Raw genomic sequence first — 23,967 nt, forward strand, 5'->3', positions numbered from 1 at the left:
TATCTCAATTTGTTGACACTATCTAAAAAATGTATTCATAATATTTTTAATGCAGAAGAATATGTTCAGTAGAAAGATTCAAAACTGTAAAACCTAACATAAATAACACTATATCAATGAAGAGGTCTCAAGCCGCCTTCAGGCTTCTTCCACAGTACAATCAAATGATGAATGTTTTCAAAAATGATTTGATCAAATGCCAGCAGATGCTAGCCTGAATTTTAATGCCTTGCTCTGAGTAATGAATAACTGCAATCATGCTGCTGCCTCTTTGCACATGGTCCCATTTATTGGAAATTCATAACATGCGTCTTTTGACTCCTATATTTGTTTTAATAACCAGTGTTATTCTACGTATGTCAAAGGTCTTTTATTTGAAACCAAGAACAATTTTAAAAAGGTATAAGCCTACCTTGCGAATGCCTTCCCTCGACTCCTCAACATTATTATCTGCTCCTCCAGTGTGATTAATCATCCGCCACATCTGAGAGTACATGGGATCTCTCTCAAAGGGGTTCATAGCCTTTGAGCGCACCTGATCATATACTGCAGAGTCCAACACTGTCCCATAAGGCAACTCAGTCTGCTTTGATAAGTCCTGCAGAGACCTAAAAAGAAACAAGCAGTAAAAAGATAATCGAATGAGTCAATCTATCCTTCTATTACAAGCAGCATACAGACTATCCCTGTGGTCCATGACTGTAGCTGTACCTCCTATATAACTAAGCACTGATTTGATGATCTAAAGACTCCACTGTTTCAAACTACCTATTGAGGTTTAGATGTTGCAGTCACATAAAAATGAAATGTGGTGAATCTGGGCTATTCTGAACATGTGATTATAGTTCTTCACATGTTTATGTTTCTTACATGTATATTAAGGAACCACAAGCTTCTTGAATGTTGATGTGTTAAAGTCATCAAAGTAGTAAAAAAAACTGATCAGTTAGAATGGTAAATGGACTGACCTTGTAGAGTGCATGTTTAGTCATATTGACCACTCAAAGTGCTTTTAAGACTAGAGAGACATTGCGATTCATACACCAATAGGTAAGCAACTTGGGGTTAAATGCCTAAGGGTATGTCAATAAGTAGCAAAATCAAAACCTACAAATGTTCTGATTGCAAGAGGACTACTCTTCTCACTGAGCCATACAGCTGAGCACATTGTTAGAGATGATCAAAAGTCATTGTTCATGAAGCACTAATCACTTACATTTGCAGTCCTCCATTATCTTTAATGTCCCCACTGTGTGAACAAAGATTGGCAAATACCTTTTTCTTCTATAGCCATATGCTTTTGAGTTACTGGTATCAGGCCCTGAAGCTTACCAGTTTAACTTCAGTAAGTATGGAAAAAGCATTACCGGAAATGTTTTATTACTTTATTGAGATTTTTGGTACCATAAACAAATATTTTATTGATTGTACCAATTGTAATATATCTCTGAAGGTCATTCTCATTTCATACACAAAACTGGTAAGTTGTTTTATTTCTTTTTTGTGCAATAAAAAACAGGAAAAGTTTCAAAAAGATGACTGTATCAACAAATATGAAGTTGATACATATGCTTTTAAGTGAGCATATCAAGGAGGAAAGTGATCATTACTGACACGATCTTAGGAAATGGCAGTCTGTTAAAGCAAGCTACTTACTGCAGATTTGAATTTAAATCTATATATAGCTGAACTGATTGCCTCATATGTTCCCAACAAAACTCTTCACTTTAAGACTGCCATTGGTTTCCAAGGTCTCTAGAAGTAAAATAAGGGCATAGCTTTCTGGTGTCAGACTATTTTTAACTGACCAGCTCCTAGGTTTTTTATCCAACGCAGACATCTTTTGTTATGATTTGTGGGTGTTTTTGGGTTTTGTTGGTCTTATTTCACAGTTGAAGTTTTGAATCATGCTTCTGTTAATTTTTCTGGTCATGTTTTTGTTCATGTTTTGTCAAGTTTGGTTTTTGGATCTGGTTATGCTTTTGTTTCATGTTTTTCTAGTTATGTTTCTATTAGTTTGTATTCTTGAATTCCTGTTTTGCTCAGTCACGTTTGTTCTCTCCTGTCAATTAAGTTTATTTGGTTCACCTGCACCTAGTTAATCTATCTCCTTGCTTCACCTGGTTCACACTCCATATATACATCTCCATTCTGTTTATTCCTTGCGGAAATATTTTTCAGATCATGCTCTTGTCCTGTTATTCACGCCAAGCCTGTCTTGCCAGCCAGCCCATGTCTGTTTTTGCCTGTCTTGCCTGTCCGTTTATTGTTTTGGTTCCTGCCTCCTCCTATGAGTGAGTTTTTTGTTATTAAATCTTTTTTCACCTACCATCATGCTGCCTGCTAGTCTGCAATCTGGGTTCGTCCGTTGCTCAAGTCCTAACATCTTGTCTACTAAAACTTTCTTTCTGAAAAAAAAAAAAATCATACAGTGGCTTACATAATCCTGTCCTATGTATCTATTTTTGCTGCTATAGGGATAGGTTGTTGGAAGATATAATAACGAATTTCACTCTGCTAGACATCAGTTTTCTCCAACAACAAATGCTTCCAGTTCTGTTAGAAAATAAAAATATCTTACCATAAATAGAAAATGAAGAACCAAACTTAGCAGTAGGTAAAAGTCAGGATTGATCATCTTAAACCAATTCTCGCCTCAGATTAGGCTTCTAGCATGCACGGCCCACTACAACAAGTTTAACAGGGAAAATAAGCCGTTTTGCCATCTAGTGGGCAGTTTAGTAGTGTGGGATGAAAAAAAAAAAAAACTTCATACAGACTTTAAATCATGCACACTTTAAATTTAACTTGACATTAATGAAGGATGCCCCTTCAAAATACTCTAAGAGGGTGTATTTCATGACCATACAGCCTACCAAGCAAAACACAATTCCCTAATTTGTGGGAAAATCTAGTTCAAAATGTATTCTTCCTGTAACGTGTTCACAAGAAGAGGTGGCAGCAGAAAAACTGTCTCAACATCATCACACAATTCAAAGTGCTAAAATGAAAATGAGCCAGTGGAGTCCCAGATGTATTTCTGTAATGAGATTACATTCAGCCACAGGAAAACCAGTTACTTCATATAGTGTCTAAGTAATGTAGATCATTCTTAGTCACATGATGATAAAAAAAATTAAACAAACAGGATTTGAGAGAATTTGAGGGAATAAAGACATGTTCTAAAACTTTCTAACTTTCAGTTGTTTTGCATCTAGCTTTTACCTGTGTTTAAAGGTTGCAATACCATAGTAAAAAGTTGCAAAGTAGTTTTGCCAAAGAGTTGACAGTTTGGATGTTTACTTGACAACTGAGTAGCATTAAAGTCTCAGGAAACTTCAATAACATTTTTTCACTTCATTGTGGAAGTGGAATAGCACTTGCTATATATATATATATATGTATATATATATATATATATATATATATATATATATATATATATATATATATATATACATATATATATATATACAGGTCCTTCTCAAAATATTAGCATATTGTGATAAAGTTAATTATTTTCCATAATGTCATGATGAAAATTTAACATTCATATATTTTAGATTCATTGCACACTAACTGAAATATTTCAGGTCTTTTATTGTCTTAATACAGATGATTTTGGCATACAGCTCATGAAAACCAAAAATTCCTATCTCACAAAATTAGCATATCATTAAAAGGGTCTCTAAACAAGCTATGAACCTAATCATCTGAATCAACGAGTTAACTCTAAACACCTGCAAAAGATTCCTGAGGCCTTTAAAACTCCCAGCCTGGTTCATCACTCAAAACCCCAATCATGGGTAAGACTGCCGACCTGACTGCTGTCCAGAAGGCCACTATTGACACCCTCAAGCAAGAGGGTAAGACACAGAAAGAAATTTCTGAACGAATAGGCTGTTCCCAGAGTGCTGTATCAAGGCACCTCAGTGGGAAGTCTGTGGGAAGGAAAAAGTGTGGCAGAAAACGCTGCACAACGAGAAGAGGTGACCGGACCCTAAGGAAGATTGTGGAGAAGGGCCGATTCCAGACCTTGGGGGACCTGCGGAAGCAGTGGACTGAGTCTGGAGTAGAAACATCCAGAGCCACCGTGCACAGGTGTGTGCAGGAAATGGGCTACAGGTGCCGCATTCCCCAGGTCAAGCCACTTTTGAACTAGAAACAGTGGCAGAACGCCTGACCTGGGCTACAGAGAAGCAGCACCGGACTGTTGCTCAGTGGTCCAAAGTACTTTTTTCGGATGAAAGCAAATTCTGCATGTCATTCGGAAATCAAGTTGCCAGAGTCTGGAGGAAGACTGGGGAGAAGGAAATGCCAAAATGCCAGAAGTCCAGTGTCAAGTACCCACAGTCAGTGATGATCTGGGGTGCCGTGTCAGCTGCTGGTGTTGGTCCACTGTGTTTTATCAAGGGCAGGGTCAATGCAGCTAGCTATCAGGAGATTTTGGAGCACTTCATGCTTCCATCTGCTGAAAAGCTTTATGGAGATGAAGATTTCATTTTTCAGCACGACCTGGCACCTGCTCACAGTGCCAAAACCACTGGTAAATGGTTTACTGACCATGGTATCACTGTGCTCAATTGGCCTGCCAACTCTCCTGACCTGAACCCCATAGAGAATCTGTGGGATATTGTGAAGAGAACGTTGAGAGACTTGAGACCCAACACTCTGGATGAGCTAAAGGCCGCTATCGAAGCATCCTGGGCCTCCATAAGACCTCAGCAGTGCCACAGGCTGATTGCCTCCATGCCACGCCGCATTGAAGCAGTCATTTCTGCCAAAGGATTCCCGACCAAGTATTGAGTGCATAACTGTACATGATTATTTGAAGGTTGACGTTTTTTGTATTAAAAACACTTTTCTTTTATTGGTCGGATGAAATATGCTAATTTTGTGAGATAGGAATTTTGGGTTTTCATGAGCTGTATGCCACAATCATCTGTATTAAGACAATAAAAGACCTGAAATATTTCAGTTAGTGTGCAATGAATCTAAAATATATGAATGTTAAATTTTCATTATGACATTATGGAAAATAATGAACTTTATCACAATATGCTAATATTTTGAGAAGGACCTGTATATATATACAGTACAGACCAAAGGTTTGGACACACCTTCTATTCTATTCAAAGAGTTTTCTTTATTTCCATGACTATGAATATTGTAGCTTCCCAATGAAGGCATCAAAACTATGAATTAACACATGTGAAATTATATACTGAACAAAAAAGTGTGAAACAACTGAAAATGTGTCTTATATCCTAGGTTCTTCAAAGTAGCCACCTTTTGCTTTGATTACTGCTCCGCACACTCTTGGCATTCTGTTGATGAGCTTCAAGAGGTAGTCACCTGAAATGGTTTTCACTTCACAGGTGTGCCCTGTCAGGTTTAATAAGTGGGATTTCAAGTCTTATAAATGGGGTTGGGACCATCAGTTGTGTTGTGCAGGAGGTGGATACAGTACACAGCTGATAGTCCTACTGAATAGACTTAAAATTTGTATTATGGCAAGAAAAAATCAGCTAAGTAAAGAAAAACGAGTGGCCATCATTACATTAAGAAATGAAGGTCAGTCAGTCCGAACAATTGGGAAAACTTTGAAAGTGTCCCCAAGTGTAGTCAGCACCATTTGGACACTGTAACCAACAATTGTTGTCAGAATCTGCAATGGTGGGCTTTTGTTGGTAAGCTGGTCTCATTGTCCATAAATCACTGACTGATTCAGATACATAAGTATGCAGTAGTTGCATGCCGAAATTCCTATTTACAAGAAGCACAAAGAGAAACACTGGGTTTGCGTATAACTGGTAGATGCAAAAACAAACCAGAAGCAATAGCAATAATTGGAAATGAGAAAAAAAAGTCAGTCTGTTTTGAACTTTTTATACTCATCTTTCTCTTTTTTCTCTTGTTTTTTTTCCCTTTCACACTTCTCATTACCCATAAATTGCCACCTCTAGGGGAAAGACAAGCTATTGTTAATTATAATGCAATAGTGCTTGGGTTGCCTTTCAAAGAGTTGGCTGCTAAGAAATGTAATGGAGAACTATTACATGAACTAATTACTATTTGTTTGTTAAATGTGTGCTTACACACCACCCATGGATTTGGGATCCTCATATCTAGGAAACAAAACATGCCCACAAAACACTCAACATATCCTGCCTAATGAAGAACAAGTGTACAGTATGCTGTATGGCGTCACATTCCTGCCAAAAATCAGAAGAGTGTATTAAACAATCACAACAGGGCATCTTTTAATCGAGAGAGCGCATAGCTCTTATCGCGGGCGTGCACCTTTTTTCGAGAGCCTTTGAACACAGCACAGCATGCAGTAAAACGCCCCCTGCACCCATCTGTTCGCTCTCGCAGAAAAATTACGCTCTCTTGCACTGTTTAGTGTATTTGTCAGTTGGGGGCAGAAACTCTTCTGATTGATCTGATTGGCTGGATTTTCACTTCACATCTGGTCGCAGCCAGCACAGGACATTGTCTTATAAGAGAAGAAGAATAGCAGGGAACGTGAAAACGAGGAATAAATAAGAAGGAAAGGAAAAGTTGGTTGTTGATTGCAACACTTTTTTACTGGTGACATTTATTTTATTTATATCTTTCAAGGGTGTCCTCTAAGGATGCTTATTTTTATTTTTCTATGTGCTTTCTAAGTGTTTTAAATTTGTGACTGTATCCTATGTTGCATTCTGAGCAGTATGTCTCAACAAAATTTTATTATGGTCTCATAATGACAGTAAAGATTCTTGAATGATTATTGATTACTTTATTAGCAATTGGTTAACTGTGGATATGTTAAATTAATTAGCCTGAGACAATTTCTAATTGTAGAAGTCAAAATCTCAACACTAACAGTTTGTCTCTGAGAGGAAGTTTCCTCTAAACACTGGATGCTGATTATAATAACCGTTTTATTGACATTGTTTGATATAGTTGAGGACAGCATTGGAGAGTTCATTTTGTGTGATGTGAGAGGAAGTGAGTCTCACACCACTCTTAACATCTGTAAGAATCTTGATTTCTTTTTGGATAAATGTCACTGCTAAAAAAGTGTTGCAATCAACAACCAACTTTTCCTTTCCTTACCTTCTTATTTAATCCTCGTTTTCTTCAACGCTTTGCTTCCACATCACGTTCCCTCCTCTTCTTCTTTTCCTATAAGGCAATGTCCGGTGCTGGCTGCGACCGGATATGAGGTGAAAATCCGACCAATCGGGTCAATCAGACGAGTTTCTCCCCCTAACTGACAAATACGCCCACTAAACAGAGCGAGAGAGCGTAATTTTTCTGCGAGAGCAAACAAATTGGTGCAGGGGACGTTTTACTGCTCACCGTGCTGCTTTCAAAGGCTCTCAAATAAAGGTGCACGCCTGCGAGCAGATTTATGCGCTCTCTCGATTAAAAGATGTGTTGTGATTGCTTAATATGCTCCTCTGCTTTTTGGCAGGAATGTGACGCCATAATGCTGTGTCATTAATTCAGTTGTAATACAGTACACCCACAGGGCAGATTTAATAATGGGTACAAATATGAGCAAAGACAGTTTGATTCCAAGCCTGTTTGCCAGCACAAATACACAATCACATTGACACACACTAACTGTGCATTATAAAATAATATTTTTTGTCTTTTAATGGAACGGAGAGCTCTTGCTCTCCTTCCCTATCATGTAGTCCTCAATTAGCTCTAATCTATCCTAAAAAAAAGAAAAACAATTTAAAGATTTTAATGAACACTGCTGTGAACATGAATCGTTTATTGCTGTCAGTTAATCTTTGGCCCTAATAATCTCCCCTCCCCACCAATCTCCCTTGAGAATGTGCTGGCTCATCAGGAGATTCTTTGACCAAGATTCTTGGTTTGTGAAGTGGTTTCATGATGCAGTAATTTCAAGCCTGCTCTTTACAGCCGAAAATCTGACAAAGGAGTGAAACAACAAACATGTATTACGAATGAGTGTAAGAATATTTAAAATTAAAACTGAAGGAGAGTCATCGCACAAGACTGGAAACATTTGGGTAGTGATGACCTGTTTTTGTATAAAAAAAAAAAAAAAAACATGAAAAGTATTTTGGTTTGGTTCTCTGATTATAGTTATAATTATTACAGCAAGGTGAAAATAGAAAATAGAAGATAAGTGATGAGTTTATATGGAGTTGTATGGATAACAAAATCAACTTCAACTTGATTTTTTACAACACTGTATAAAACTGGAATAGTTCCTTCAATTTTTGAGCTGAGCATGAAACAACTGTCAAATAATTTTATTGCTAATATATAAATAAATGAACTATATAATAATTTAATTAATTACCAAATAAATGCAGTGTCTTAAAAAAGTGTTAAACTTTCTCACATTTTATTTACATTAAAGCCATAAACGTCTGTGTTGTTTTTAAAGAAGATGATTGTTAGCTTTCTAGTTTATTTATCAATGCAAACAGGAAAGTATGGTTTCCATTTATATACAGGAAAGTATGGTTTCCATTTATATTCAGCCCCCTTTATTTTGATACACCTAAATAAATTTCAGTACAACCACTTGCCTTGTAGATGACTTAGTATATAGAATTCACCCATTTTGAAATTGAATCCCATTATTAATGCAAATGTTCTGTGATGATGACCCCAGAGGTTTTGACAGAGAACATTAGTGAGCAGGATAACTGATAAAAATGCCTTCCACAAATGTGGCTTTTGTGAAAGACTGGCAAAAAGGAAGCCCTTGTTGAAAACAAGATATAAGTAGTACCCAAATGAGACTTTTTGGTCTACATGCCAAATGCTATGTGCGGCAGTCAAGTTACTTTAGACTGGATGGAGGTTCACCATCCAGTAGGTTATTGACCCGAAACAAAGAGCCAGAGCTAGAACGTGATGGTTTAGATCAAGACATATACATATTTTTTAGAATGGCCCAGTCAAAGTCCAGACCCAAAACTGCAGATGTGTAAAATTGGTAAAGAAATGCCCCAAAAGATTTACAGATGTTTTGTAGTGAAATATGCTTTTGAAAACTATTGACTTGAGGGGGTGAATACCAATGCAAGGCACACTTGTCATTTCCATTACACAATAATGTTATATTTGTGTTAGTCTAAAATTCTATTGAAATGCACCTAAGTTTGCTGTTGTAAGGTAACAAAAGGTGGAACGGTTTAAGGGATAGGAATACTTTTGCATGCCACAATCAATAAAAATGTAACAGGTTTCACCTATCAAATCTCAAATCTCTGAATTTTCACTAAAACAGCCACATTTGTTTCTAGATTTATGTGTGTGTAGTCTTGTGGAAGTCTAGGCATAGAAGAATTATGTGTTTAATTGTCTTTGTTTAATGTGAATTTAATTCCTGTGTGTGTGTGTCTCTGTGTGTGTGCACACATTAGTGTTTCTGTCCTGTGTGTATGCTAGCTCATTTTGCAAGCAATTATATTCCCCTAAGCAGCTCAATGAGCAAGTAAATGGAGTGAACAGCCACTGAATGTATCTTATGACAAATAATCAGTACATGTGTGTATGTGTGTGTCACTACAGAGTGAAAGAGGAGCAAAGCAAGAATAAAGTTGAACTGAAAAGGCAGGCAAATCTCTCACCTGCATGTTAATCAGAGTTTTTCAGGGAACAATCTCTGTGCAGTCTGACCTCACTACAGTAACTACAACACCAGGCGTCTGTTTTAGAGCCACAAAGTTGCTGGTCTCAGCACTTGTCAAGCACAACCCTGGAGAAATATCTCTCACATGAAAACTATTTTCCATCAAACTTGTAGTTAACATTCCGGAAGGATATATTTAAATGCAAACTTTGATATGCTTCAAGTCTTACCACAAAATATGGTGCAAGAACATATTAAAAGAGCTGGAACCGACATGTCTCCTTTCACCCCGAAGGAGGAGGCTTTGTCATAACATCTTTTCAGGTTTGTAAAAATTACAATTCAAAAGTTTAGATATGTACATACACATGTACTTTTGTATTTTGAAATTACAAATCTAAAAATTTTTAAACGGTAATACATGATAGTCTGTGAAGTGTCAATGTCAGTAAACAAATTTCGACTCTGGGACACGAGTGTCTGTTCATTTGTGGAGACAGTTGATAAAGCCTTGATAAAAGCTGTTTCTGGTACAAGAAAAATACTATCAAAAGTCCAGAAGCTAAGCGTTTATTTATTTTACTACATATTTAGTTGATTGATTTTAACTTTTCTTTTACTTTTATTTGTTGTATATGTCAGTAAAATTTTAAGGATGTATCACTTTAGTGCAAAAAATGGTTGTACTTTATAAATAAATTGACTTGACTTTACAAACTAATATCCTTTTTAACAAATGTTCATTTATTCCATGTGCATTCAGTTCGACTTGCACTTTAAACTGTTAATGTTATTTATATGACTTTTCCTATTGCTGAATCTTAAATCTGAATAAATGTAATCTTTATGGTGAACACTGTATTTATCATCAGAATATTGTATTTTAGTTTTACATTTTAAGTCATTCTGGTGTTGATTTACAGTGCATTACAACCACACATAACTGGTGCACAAATGTTCTTGCTGCAGGATGAATGGTGTGCACTAAACCCCATTCAGTGCTTCCGTTTTCTGCTCCTCTTAAAGCTGTCACCTCTCAGTCGAATAATCCCTTACATGTCGCATGGTTTGACCTTCCTTCATGCCTATGGGTTTGTGGCCTATGGTGGTCCTCACATTTCATGTGTACAACCTGGGTGTGTAGTTTTGGACTTTGCTCATTAAAGGCTTTATACCAACATTCTACCTCCTACCTGTATGCGAGTCCTCTATAATAAAACTGATAACAGTATGAAACAGATGCAGTGGGTGGTTTTATCACTTTTTCTAAGCAATTTTTATGCAAGTAAAATAATTCAACTCTGTGGCTTTGAGTGAAACGTACTGTGTAAAGCCTTCTGGGCAAAGTTGCCAATTATGAATTAGTTAGTTCTAACTTTAAGGTGCAACGAGTGCACCATGATTTAAAATTGAAGATAAGCTAAATGTCAGTGTGGAGGTTGTTTTAGTCTACTCTACTCTACTGATATGGGTATGTGACAAGTTTAAGTAGCTCCCTGAATTAAACTTTCAAATGGGGGCTAAAAAAACAAGGTCATGTTTTTTTCTGAAATTTTAAGTAGGGAGAGACTTCAGCCACTCGAACACATGCCCCCCAAGCACAGTAAAAGTGACATATTACATAATATATTACCTGCACTGTGAAAGAGGACATTAACCTTGTAAGAAAACTCTGTGTTATTATGATAAAAAAAATCTGAAATCTTTTTTTGTGCATTTGTTTTACAAATATTAATACAACATAAACCTCAGTGCAGTAAAGTAAAATGTATCTTATCAAGAAACTCACAATGTCACAGTTGATTACAATCAAAACTAGATAATCAGATTTTGTCTCATGACCCTTTTTGGTTATGTAAATTATTGAGCAATATATTTGGTGCTTCTTGTATTTTTTTTTTCTTACAGCAATAATTAAATGAATTACACTTTACACGTTCTTTAAAAATACATAAAAATATTAAAACCCAATATAAAGGTCTTCTATATATATGCGGAACAATTAACAGCAATTTCAGAACAAAGACATTCTTTGACATCCTTTCTGAGCCCTAATACAAACACTGTTTGCCAAATGTTTACTGCCCACAAACACATTTCTCGCTCTGTCAGGTCATCACTACCCAAATATTTCCAGTCTTGTGCGTTGCCTCTCCTGTTTGTCTTCACTACATCCTTTGTCTCCAAAACATTGCCTTTTTTCTCCCTCACCTTCATCTGTTCCTTTTGGTTCACTTCATTTCCTCATTAAGATGCCTTTTTGTTTCACTTTCTGTGCATTGCTAACGTGTGTCTTCATTTTGCCACTCTCCTCGGCCACCTTTCACGGTTTTCCTAGAGGATTCATACCGAAATTGAGGGAAAACATCCAAGCGTGAAATAGTCCAGAGAGGGCTGACTTGTTATTTCATTTTCAGGATGAGACAAGGGCATTAATACTTAAAAAGCCTGCCTGTCTTGATGGAAGACACTAAGGAGACTCATGTCTCCATCTTTTCCTTGATTTCTCTTCCGTTGGTGCCTGTAACTACATTACTCGCTTCCTTAAACAGAATGTATTTGGGATTATTTTGCCTGTGTGATGTGTTATTTAAGTGTTTGTTGTTAAAAAAATCGGAGACCAAAGTCAACAAAAAAGCCAAACACAAGAAAAGAGAGGAATGTTTGCTTTAAAAGAGTGATTGTGGTTAGATGTAGAGAAACAATGTTGTTCATTCTAAAGCTGAGCACAATTAACTGCGGCACTGCTGGGCATAGCGGATGCTTAGACATGCTTATTAGTCCAATGAGAGATGATCACTTCCTGGTGCCACCAGCAGAGAAGCAGGAAGATGTATTATCACAGAGATAGACAAACAGAGGGCATAGACCCCTGGGGAAATAATGTGTGAAAGGTAAAGAATGGTAAGAGAACAAAAATTTGTCAACTTATTTGACACCTTAAAATTGCGACTAACTCAACATTCTCTATCTTATAGTCTGTGTCTTCATCAGTAGAATATACACTCTGATTTCAAGCAGAGAATACACTACCTCCCAATGTGTTAAAGATAAGATTGAGATAGCGTCAAGAAGGTAGTTGTGTACTTGTGTGTTCATGTAAATGTGTGCTGCTTACCACACTTTTATCTGCCTGGTAGAATGTATGTTCACCCTCAGCAACCACAAAATACAAGGAAGGACTCTACAGTTTGTCTCTATGTCTTTTACACACATATACAGTTAAAGCTCATTCAATTAGAATATAATCAACTGCTGGTTTTATTCCAGTAACTCAGTTTATGTATCTCAGAAAATACATAATACATAAGAACAATGTTTTTTTGTCAGCCAGCTAAAAAGTATGCCAATATACTGTACAGTATATGCACTACACACTTGGTCGGGGCTCTTTTTGCATGAGTTACTGCATCAACGCAGCTTGGCATGAAGGTGATCAAGGTTTTGCTGTACTGCGGTGTTAAGCTTTCACAGGTTGCTAACCTACAAATCTCCCATAAATTCTTGATGTGACTTTGCTTCAAAATCGTCTCATAGCTGAAGTTACCCCTGTTATTTTTACATTTCCTGCAACACTTTTTCATTCCACTGAACTCATCCAGTAATATGCTTGGAGGTAGCATGCTGCTGTTGGGGCAGCTGTGGTTCTGTAGGAATAGCAGTTGTCCTAAAATTAGAAGGTTGGGAGTTTGATTTGAGCTTTCCCACCACCATCTTTTAAAATGTCCTTGTGCAAACTGAAAAACCATAAGTTGTCAACCAATCTGGATATCAGTGTGTAGGAGTAAATGTGACTTTCACTATGAAAGTGCTTGAGTGGTCAGTACAGGTTCAGTCCAATGACAGAGACAGCTTCTCCAGAAATTATTTGTGGTAGCTTGCCCTTTATTGGTTGTATGTAATGCTTTAAGTGTATGCCACTATTAAAAGAATCAGGTTAAGCTTTTTGAAATAAATTACTGAAATAAATTCACCTTGTGATGAAATTCTGGTTTATTGAAGATGCACCCGTTTGTTCAGTCTGAACGATTTAAATGATATGATGTGTTTTTTGTTCACAGAGAAATACATTTAAATACAGCACATTTGCTTTAAAGCAATAAGAATATATATAAAAAAAAGGATACATTGTGGTCACATGTAGGAGTTTGATGAATTTATTTTTATTTCTTTTCAACAATTTCTCTTATTGTCTAGGAAATAATTTCTGGGGTACTCACTGTATGGAGTTCTCTATTCGTGAGATGGTGAGGAAAGCTGCTAGATTAGCAGTGTATGAAGAGATGACAATGAGAGCAAACATCCACCAAACGCCCATCATCATCCTGGTTGCAAGGGTGGTGTATGGGACTTCTCCACCTAGAAAAAATGAACAAGAAAGAAAGACAACAATTTAAAAAAAAGTGAAAAATAAAGTATCACAATAATACATATAAGCACATCTTTCTTTAAGAAGATAAAGCTGTTGAAACAGTGAATTACACATGAAGGAATATGTCGTGTTTAACAAGATGCCTGATGATGTCTGATGATCTGATGCTTTGGTTTGAAATTGATCTTCATAGTGCAGAATAGACTGCTGCAAACTGAATCAGAACATTGTATGACTTAGAAATTACACATATTACCTCAAATGTTACACAAGGCACAAATAAGCACCTAAACAAATCACCTTGTTTTAATACATGATGAGGATCAGATGAAATTTTTTATATAAACTGAAAACATTTATCATAAGCCTGTGAGCTTTCATTCAGCCTCATTAAACAGATCAGCACTCCTTGTTCCTATCTTCTGTTACCCAGACTCCAAAACATATGTGACACCCACATAATCCCATGCTCCCTTTATCCTGCCGCTTTTCAATCTCTGATGATTTTGTGCTCTTGCCGTTTTACTCCAAAGCTTTTTTCCATGGTTTAGGCTATTTTATTCAATTTAAATTTGATATCTCTCCACCGCCTGGTTTTTATACTGTACATTTGCTGTTGACAACAGGTTTTAAAACCAGCCTGAAGGCGCTAAAATGCATGGGCCATGTACTACGGGCAGTTTGCATAATACCCATGCATGGTTTATGTAGTAGTTTCTGATGTGGCTTTTTATTTTACTTAATTATATTATTTTAAATTGTGAAATTTTAAGCTCCTCTCAGCTTTTTTATTTTAAAAATTAAGAACTGTGAAAAAACCTAATGTCATTGTTTATAATCAGTTTTGAGACAATTTTAATGAGAAATTCAGATGATGTATGTATGTATGTATGTATGTATGTATGTATAATTTTACCGATCAGATCTATTTCAGTTACTAAATGTTTATGCAAATATAAGAATATAAGAATATAAGAATAGTTTATTTTACTTCTACATCTGCATTTGTGTGGATTTTCTCTTGTGTTCTGGTTTTCACTACAGTTCAAAAACATGCTTGTTAGGTTAAAAGCTGATTTATCTTCGACCTGAGTCTAAATGCGCAAGGTGTGACTAGAAAGCTTTAAAAGTTAAAGCAGGTCAAACTTAAGTTTAGTAGACTGGATTTTTTATAGGATACAAGGAGGTTCATTCTTGAGACGCATGCATCTACAATACAGAGGTCCATAAATAAACTCCTACGAAATCAACATGTTTTTGCTTAAAGTTCACTTGTGACTTACAACATCTCCTTTCTTAAAAAAACATGATGTCAGAAGATACATCATGGTTGTTTGATTAGAAGTAGTGATGATCACTAAGGGTTGATTGGGATAATTGGATCAGTATTGATAATATCACTCTTCTGAAGGGTTCATTGTGTTAGCAGATAAACAATTGCCAAGTTAGAGTTTTAGGTTTCTTCCCCTTACAGAAACAAATCAGTGAAGTTTCTCTTCTTAGATTTAGAAGTGCAGCGCTTCTGCTTTGTCAAGACACCATACAAATTTACTTTGTTTAAAACTATAAAACAAAATGTAAATAAAGAGAAGTCTGTGTTTGCATGTTTCTGGATTTTAGAGCAGGCTTGTCGTATCTTTGTGAACGCAGCTTGGCAGCATCAAAGGAACCCTGCTTAGTCTTCTCAATATAGCTTTCCATTGTTATTTATGGTTTTCCTCCCTCTGTTCCTTCTTCCTCGAGATGAAGAATCAAATCTGCAACTTTTGTTCATGCGGCTCACCAAGTTCTCAACATAGTTCATCCTAGTCATTTCATGTACAGTTATGCAATAGCATAATAACATCTAGCAAGATGTTTATGTTTTTCACTTTAATGTATGTTAAGACCCTGGGTCACATTGTTGTAAACTCTTCCTGTCAAATGGGGGGAGCTGTCACTGTGTGTGCTTGTTTCTCAGCCTAGTGCAGTGGTTACTAAAGTTTTTCAACTAAGCCCCCTTTTGGTTTATAGGAAAATTTTCACACCCCCCTGGCACACACAAACACACATACACCCTGCAACCAGACACACATATTTTGTTTTCAAACTACATTGCAGTTTACTTCACATCTCAACCTTTTTTGAACAATTGAACAAATAAAAGCAAATTGCAATAAATTACAGTGTGCAATAAAATAAACTTCAACAAACCGAATGTCTTCTGGACAAAGCAGGCAGTACTGTGAGTATCATGTTCTTTGTTTTCTCCAGTGCATTTAACACAATTCAACCAGATTTGCTTTGTCAGAAACTCCAGAAGACTCAGGTGGAGGCCTCAACAATCACCTGTCTTAAAGACTACCTGACAAACAGAACGCAGTTTGAGAAACTGAAGGGTTTCGTACCTAAGCAGATAGTTAGCAGCACAGGAGCACAACAGGGGACTGTACTCTCACAATTCCTTTTGACTCTGTACAACTCAGACTTCTAGTACAAAACAGACTGTTGTCATCTGCAGAAATACTTGGAGGATTCTGAAATCGTGAGGTGTATCAGAGATGGACAAGAAGCTGAGTACAGGAAGCTGGTGAGAAGAAGAGGAGATGGTGGAGGGGTATAAATACACTACACTACTGCACCAACGCAGCGTGGCATGGAGATGATCGGCCTATGGTTCTGCTAATTGTAGGAAGCCCAGGTTGCTTTGATAGTAGCCTTTAGGTCATTTGCATTGTTGTGTCAGGTGTTTCTCATCTTCCTCTTGAAAATATTCCATAGATTCTCTATAGGATTCCGGTCAAGGAATGTTTGCTGGCCAACCTAGCACAGTAACATGGTCATTGAACAAGCTTTTGGTCCATTGGCAGTGTAGGAGATGCCAAGTCCTACTAGATAATACAATCAGCATCACTGTAAAGCTTGTCAGCAAAAGGAAACATAAGGTGCTCTAGAATTTCGAGATAGATGGCTTTTAAAGTTTCCTGTCACTCATAATTGTTGTCTGAGTGCCAAGAAGAAGCCCAACAGATTTACTTTCACAAGTGGAGCATTACGGCTAACGCTATAATGCTCCGCTTGATATATATATAATATATATATTTGTAGTAACTTTTTTCAAATATATTCTCTTATTCTGACAACCTCTTTACTCTGTTCTATTCTCAGGATGTGTTACTGTAGCAATCTATATCTTCTCTTTTATAATAATTTAAGGTTAACAGAGTCATTTGAAATCTGAGAGGTGTTTCTATAATACTGAAACCTCAGTTTCCTATGGTTATTGAGGGGTTTGAAAGGAGAACCTTAATTATAGTAATTTTCAACTTTTTTGAAATAAAACTGTCTTCGGAGACATTTCTAAGTTTTAGGATTGTATATTTCCGTGCTTGTTTGTGTCTAATAACACAGTTGGCATGTTTTCCCTTTGCCTGTGTGAATTTTCTGTTTTATGATATTTTCCTACAATCCAAAAATATGCACAGTAAATAAGGGTAAATAGAAGCAACACCAGGAATGATCCTCTACCCTTAACGCTGAGTCTGACTTAATTTAGATGCCAAAATGCTGAGACTAAAAAACATTTCCATCCTGTTCAATCCAGTTGAAATTTTTTGAAATGTCATAAAGAATAATTCATTTAATTTCTATAGCCAAAACACCCGAGTCTATTCTTTATAATTTTTGGAAAAACTAAAAGTTAAAGCCCAATGTTTTTTTCCAAGGATCTTTGGAATAACATAAGAGGGATGCCACTAGCCCCACAACATCTTAAAAATGTGAATAATGATAATGCTCTAAAATTGTTAACACTTTTTAGAAGTTAATCACTCATCATATTTTACACTTTGGCCAGAGCAACTATGACAGTGAATCCATTGGTGTCCAGTTGGCTGTTCACATTGTCTTAGTGTGCAGCAATAACATAAGCTGTCAAAGTGCAGTGTTGCAGCTGCGGTTGACGAAACTAAAACATGCTCTTTAACTTCACTGACCTTTAATGGATCAAAAACTGTGCCATATGAAATAATTTTTCACCAGCTAAAGAAAAACCTGGTCTTGTGTTTTATAAGAGTTTCAATATTTCCTTGTAGGTTAAGCCAACATGCTTAGTGCAACAAGATGTTTGGTGTACCTATTTGATTTTCTTACCATTTCTTATGAAGGGGGACCACCACCCCAGTCTGCCAGTCTGGAGGCACTGTCCCCGACCGCCACGCAATGTTGAATAGGCATGTCAACCATGACAGCCCAACAACATCTAGAGATTTGAGGTACTCAGGGTGGATCTCATCCACCCCCGAAGCCTTGAAACCGCGGAGCTTTTTAACCACCTCGGTGACTTCAGCCTGGGTGATGAAAGAGTCCAACCCCGAGTCCCCAGCCTCTGTTTCCACCACGGAATGCGTGATGGCAGGATTGAGGAGATCCTCGAAGTACTCCTCCCACCGCCCGATAATGTCCTCAGTCGAGGTCAGCAGCCTCCCACCCCCACTATAAACAGTGTTGGCGAAGCACTGCTTCCCCCTCCTGAGGCGCCGGACTGTTTGCCAGAATCGCTTCGAGGCCAACCGGTAGTCCTTCTCCATGGCGTCACCGAACTCCTCCCAGGCCCGGATTTTTGCCTCTGCACAGCCCGGGCCGCAACACGCTTGGCCTCACGGTACCCGTCAGCCGCCTCAGGAGTCCTACAAGCCAACCACAGCTGATAGGACTCCTTCTTTAGCATGACAGCATCCCTTACTGCTGGTGTCCACCACCGGGTTCTGGGATTGCTGCCGCGACAGGTACCGCAGACCTTACGGCTGCAGCTACGGGCAGCAGCATCGACAATAGATGCAGAGAACATGGTCCACTCGGACTCTATGTCTCCAACATCCCCCCAGGATCTGGTCAAAGCTCTCCCAGAGGTGGGAGTTGAATACGTCCCTGGCCGAGGGCTCCGCCAGATGTTCCCAGCAGACCCTCACTATGCGCTTGGGCCTGCCAAGTCTGTCCAGCTTTCTCCTCCTCCAGCGGATCCAACTCACCACCAGGTGGTGATCAGTGGACAGCTCAGCCCCTCTCTTCACCTAAGTGTCCAAAACATGCGGACGAAGGTCTGATGATACGACAACAAAGTCGATCATCGACCTCCTGCCTAGGGTGTTCTGGTGCCAAGTGCACTGATGGACACCCTTATGTTTGAACATGGTGTTCATTATGGACAATCCGTGACTAGCACAGAAGTCCAATAACAAAACACCACTCGGATTCAGTTCGGGGAGGCCATTCCTCCCGATCACGCCTCTCCAGGTGTCACTGTCGTTTTCCACGTGGGCGTTGAAGTCCCCCAGCAGAATAATGGAGTCCCTGGGAGGGGCACTATCCAGCACCCCCGACAGGGACACCAAGAAGGCCGGATACTCCGCACTACCGCTCAGCCCATAGGCCGAGACGACAGTCAGAGACCTATCCCCAACCCGAAGGCGCAGGGATACGACCCTCTCATCCACTGGGGTAAACCACAACACGAGATGGCTGAGCTGGGGGGCAACAAGCAAACCAACACCAGCCCGCCGCCTCTCCCCGTGGGCCACTCCAGAGTAGAAGAGAGTCAAACCCCTCTCAAGGAGATGGGTTCCAGAGCCCACGCTGTGCGTGGAGGCGAGCCCGACTATTTCTAGTCGATATCTCTCGACCTCCCGCACAAGCTCAGGCTCCTTCCCCCCAGCGAGGTGACATTCCACGTCCCTAGAGCCAGCCTATGCATCTGGGGATCGGGCCGCTGAGGTCTCCACCTTCGTCCGCCACCCAATCCTCTTTGCACCGGTCCCTCACGGTGGTGGGCCCAATGGGGGATGGCCTCGCGTCGCTTGTTCGGTCTTGGCCTGGCCGGGTCCCGCGGGGAGCAACCCGGCCACCAGGCGCTCTCCGGCGAGTCCCGACCCCAGGCCTGGCTCCAGGGTGGGACCCCGGCTCCGCCGTACCGGGCGACGTCACGTGCCTCGATATTTTCGTCCTCATGAGGGATTCTTGAACTGCTCTTTGTCTGACCCATCACCTAGAGCCTGTTTGCCATGGGAGACCCTTACAGGGGCATTTAGGCCCCAGACAACATAGCCTCTAGGATCATTTGAGCACTCAAACTCCTCCACCAGGTTAAGGTAGTGGTTCAAGGAGGAGTCTAATCTAATCTAATATAATATAATCTGATCTAATCTAATCTAATCTAATCTAATCTAATCTAATCTAATCTAATCTAATCTAATCTAATCTAATCTAATCTAACTGGCTCCTTACAACTCCTTTCCAACTTTTGAGATGAAAGATAGCTTGCAATTTCTGTTCAAAATGCAGAAAATCCTTCTCAATTAAATGCAAAGTCTCTTCAAAGTTATAGCATCAGACTTGAGTTATTCCTGGATACAGAACAGCTCCAGTGGTCCATTATGGATGAAAATAAAGCAAAGATGGAAAATGCTGTGCTGGCGTCAACTCAAAGTCAGGATTCCAGCATCTTCATTATGTAGTGAGGTAAACCCTTTTTAACAATTTAACAAATTTTCTTCAGACTTCTGAAAAATATCAATTTGAATGACTTTTTGATTGACTGGTACCACAGAAGGTTCACAACTGCAAAGACTACAATTAAACGCTGCAAGGTTGGAGTTTTGGAGCATTTTAACAGTATTCAGTCTTTATTGCTCCATTGTCCCGTCAAACCTTTCAACCTTTGTGTTTCACTCTGTGGACATGATGTACATGCCAGAAGGACACACAGACAGTACAGGTCAGAAAACTGCTTGCCCTTTAAAGGTTAGGGAATGGAGACACACTGCAAAGTAAAGTTATGTGAATCTACAATTATAAAATAGTACCAATGAGTCATTGTATTTGTATTATGACATGTTTCAAGCTTTATTTTCAAACTTCGCTAATCAAGCGTCTTGCAGACATTGAAGACAGCTTTTCATGCCTCAGAAGTCTGTGCAGATGTCTTCTCAAAGCATTGGTCCTATTAAGAATAGTTTTTTTGAAAGTCTAATAAACTCTGTGTCAAAGGGAGGAGGCTATTTGAACGCAAAATCAGATTAAACAGGGTTCGTCTTTCTGATCAGAAAAGAGGACAAGAAAAACATCACCTAGAACAGATGAGAACCATGTAAGGTATTGTAAAAATGGTGTGATACAAATTCTTGCAGTAAGCATTCCACAGTGTATGACCTTTGGTTTACCTCACTCCAGTGAACATCTGTGTTAGAGGAGGAAGCTGTAAAAGCCATTATCAGAAGTTTAATGGTTAAGGGCATTTGTTAGGGTGATGCCTCAGGGAGAGTAGATGGTTGTTCCTAGGTAACCTAGTCACCTCTGAACCCGAGAAGGGTCTGGGGTCATAACACACAGACTCTTTGAAGTGTTGAGATAACACTGTCATGTTCTGGTATAAATACTGTGTGTAAATGTTGATCGGGGCTCTGTTTCACTGACTAACGTCAGTGTCAGGGTCTTCAAACGCTGAATGCCTTTGAATAAAACTTATAAAGACAAAGTCCGGATTTTTTCTTGTTATGAGTCAACTTCTACCCACTTTGATAAGAAAATTCCACAACAATTTTAGCGTCACGAACAGGATCTAACGTGCCAGAGGAGACCGCAGGATGGGACACGGACGCCTGGCCAGCCTGAGAGTTGTTCTCAGTCCACTTCCATTTTACGGATGGGAGTTCTCATCCCCGCCTGTGGCTTCTGGACGATTAGATCCGAACTATTTGTCTTCAAATATATCTGGGTAAGAAGTTGCTCTGTATGATATAATGTATATTATTATTTTTATTACACATTAACCATCATCTCCTAACTAATTAATTAGGTGCCAGAGTTGCGAGAGGGAGGACATCAGCTGAGGGCCCAGTTACCCTGCAAAAGGAATGGCAGGGAGGTTCTCATTGGTAACAATGGGATAAAGCAAAACACAGGGTTTTGCGGGTGGTTTTTAGCAATTTTCGACACCTCATAAAGGAGAAAAGCCAGTGGGCAGATGTGCCGCTGAACGGGTAAAAACAAAATGGTTCCGGAACCTTGAGGCATCAGGGGTTTCTCCTTCTTCAGACTCTGATTTATAAAATAATGAAATGAAAAAGTGGGGATGATTGTGTTAAATGTGCTTTAATTTGGAAGATAAGTTTGGTTTTTCACAGCGTGGAAGTTTGAGTGTAAATAAGTTAAACAGTTTAAATAGTTTCAAGTAAAACAGTTGATGGAAAAATAAAAATTAAAAAAAACATAAGAAAAGATTAAAAAGCACAGAGTGCATCAATTAAGGGGTTAAAGAGTTAAAACTTTCCTGAAGGAAGTTTTGTTTGTCTTAAATATTGCGATCAGTCGGGAAAGAAGGTAAAAGTGAAAAGGGACATTAGAGATGCGAAAAGAAAGTTGTTTTAGAAAGGAGTATAGTTCATGTTGTGGAAGGAAGTGACAGGCAGGGGGACAACTGACTGACTGACTGATAATATTTCTTTGTGCAAAATCTGAACCTATACTAAACTTTTCTTCTGCCTCCCTCACACACAAATACACACATATATGGGATTTGAGTTCAACATCTGCGTTTTTGAGTCTGGATTTTAGAAACCTGCCCTTCTCCATGGCTACTCCACCAGAGACGCTTCTCCAGCACGGCCTGAAAGAGAGAGATCTGCCTTCCTGCATGTTGAAAATCGCAGTGTGACTTTCTACAAGAAAAAAAAAAAAAAAAAACTCAGAAGAAGTCTGGACCCACTGAGATGGACAACGATCCATGCTGTTTGCAAGAGCCAGAAGAGCGATACACTGGATTTATATTGAAAGCATCTTATGCGGGCAGAAGAGAAACCGGAGCAAAGTTTCTTCTTTCTCCCTCCTGGAGAAGTTAAAGTGGACAAAGAATGATTGAATGTCTCACCAACAGACCAGGGAAGGGCCTGGTTGTTTTTTTGGACTGATAGAGAACTGTGTGCCATGACAGTCTGACTCTGGAGCGATTTAGAAACTGATGGGGGTAACGTACAAACACACACACATTTGCATAAATCTTTTCCTATTTTCTGCAATGAAGAACGCTTATTAACCGCTGCTCATGTGACGCTTGCTTGACGTGGACAGATATAGCGGGTTAAAATATTATTTTAGGGTTAGAAAAGTATCTTTAAAAGGGTGATAACTTAACTCATTTGATACTTTCCGGTTAATTCTTTCAGAGAAACAAGTTCTCTTTCGTCGTGGAATATTCAGGGTCAATTATTATAGTTATTAAAAGTTATGAAAATGCAGAGGAAGTTACAACATCTCCAAAACTCAGCAGTAACCAAGTGTTTCTATGTTATTCTCAGGACAGATCTTATGAAGGAGTATTTTTAAAACCCAGCGAATGCGTAAAACCTGATGGGTTTCTCCTTCAGGTATAATTTTCTGTTGTCAGAATTTGTATCCCATAAATCTAATGGGTAGAGAACTCATTAAAACAGGCTTAGTTCTACTGCAGATGGTCTTCATACAGTTTCTGACACAGTACTTCCAGTTTGGTGCAGTTTTTGTCCGCAAGTGTTAACTGACGCTTATGGAAGGTACAAATTCATTGTTTTTCACAGCAGCTGCTGGGAAGAGATTATATTAGGTTTTTTTCTTACCTTTTCTGATTCATGCAGCGTGTTGATTTACACTGTACCTTATATCAGGTCCTGACAAAAACTATGAAAGGTTTGGTTCTGCAGGTTCTTTTTTCTCCCTTTGGAGAAGGAAAGGACACCTGATCAGTTCTGTGTTGCATAGAAATATTAAAACACTTGTTGTTTTCTAAGATATCACCAGCTAAAAACTTTTAAAACTTTTGAGAAGTAATTGGTTTTGTTAAACACATTTTCCTTGGTAAAACAAACCTTTAAAATGAGTATGAAAAAATTGGGTTATTTAGAAAGAATCTGATTGGACAGTGGTACCACACAAAAATTAAACTAATCTCATGCTTCCTAAAAGACTCTGC

At 38.6% G+C, this 23,967-nt stretch overlaps 1 protein-coding gene across 5 annotated transcripts in view; it reads right to left on the reverse strand.

The window, feature by feature from the left end:
• grid2 (glutamate receptor, ionotropic, delta 2) overlaps window positions 1-23,967 on the reverse strand; it is a 749,910-nt gene that overhangs the window by 101,465 nt on the left and 624,478 nt on the right. For all 5 annotated transcript variants that reach the window (XR_007040614.1, XR_007040615.1, XM_047381418.1 and 2 more), the window contains exons 12-13: window positions 13,837-13,975; window positions 413-608 (exon numbers count right to left, since the gene is read on the reverse strand). Coding sequence is in view for 3 of the 5 variants with exons in the window: in XM_047381418.1 (XP_047237374.1) it covers window positions 413-608; window positions 13,837-13,975 (335 nt within the window). In the remaining 2 variants the exon portion in view is untranslated. The remainder of the gene's footprint in view (window positions 1-412; window positions 609-13,836; window positions 13,976-23,967) is intronic.

The sequence above is a fragment of the Girardinichthys multiradiatus genome, chromosome 12 (assembly GCF_021462225.1).
Source record: "Girardinichthys multiradiatus isolate DD_20200921_A chromosome 12, DD_fGirMul_XY1, whole genome shotgun sequence".
Lineage (NCBI taxonomy): Eukaryota > Metazoa > Chordata > Actinopteri > Cyprinodontiformes > Goodeidae > Girardinichthys > Girardinichthys multiradiatus.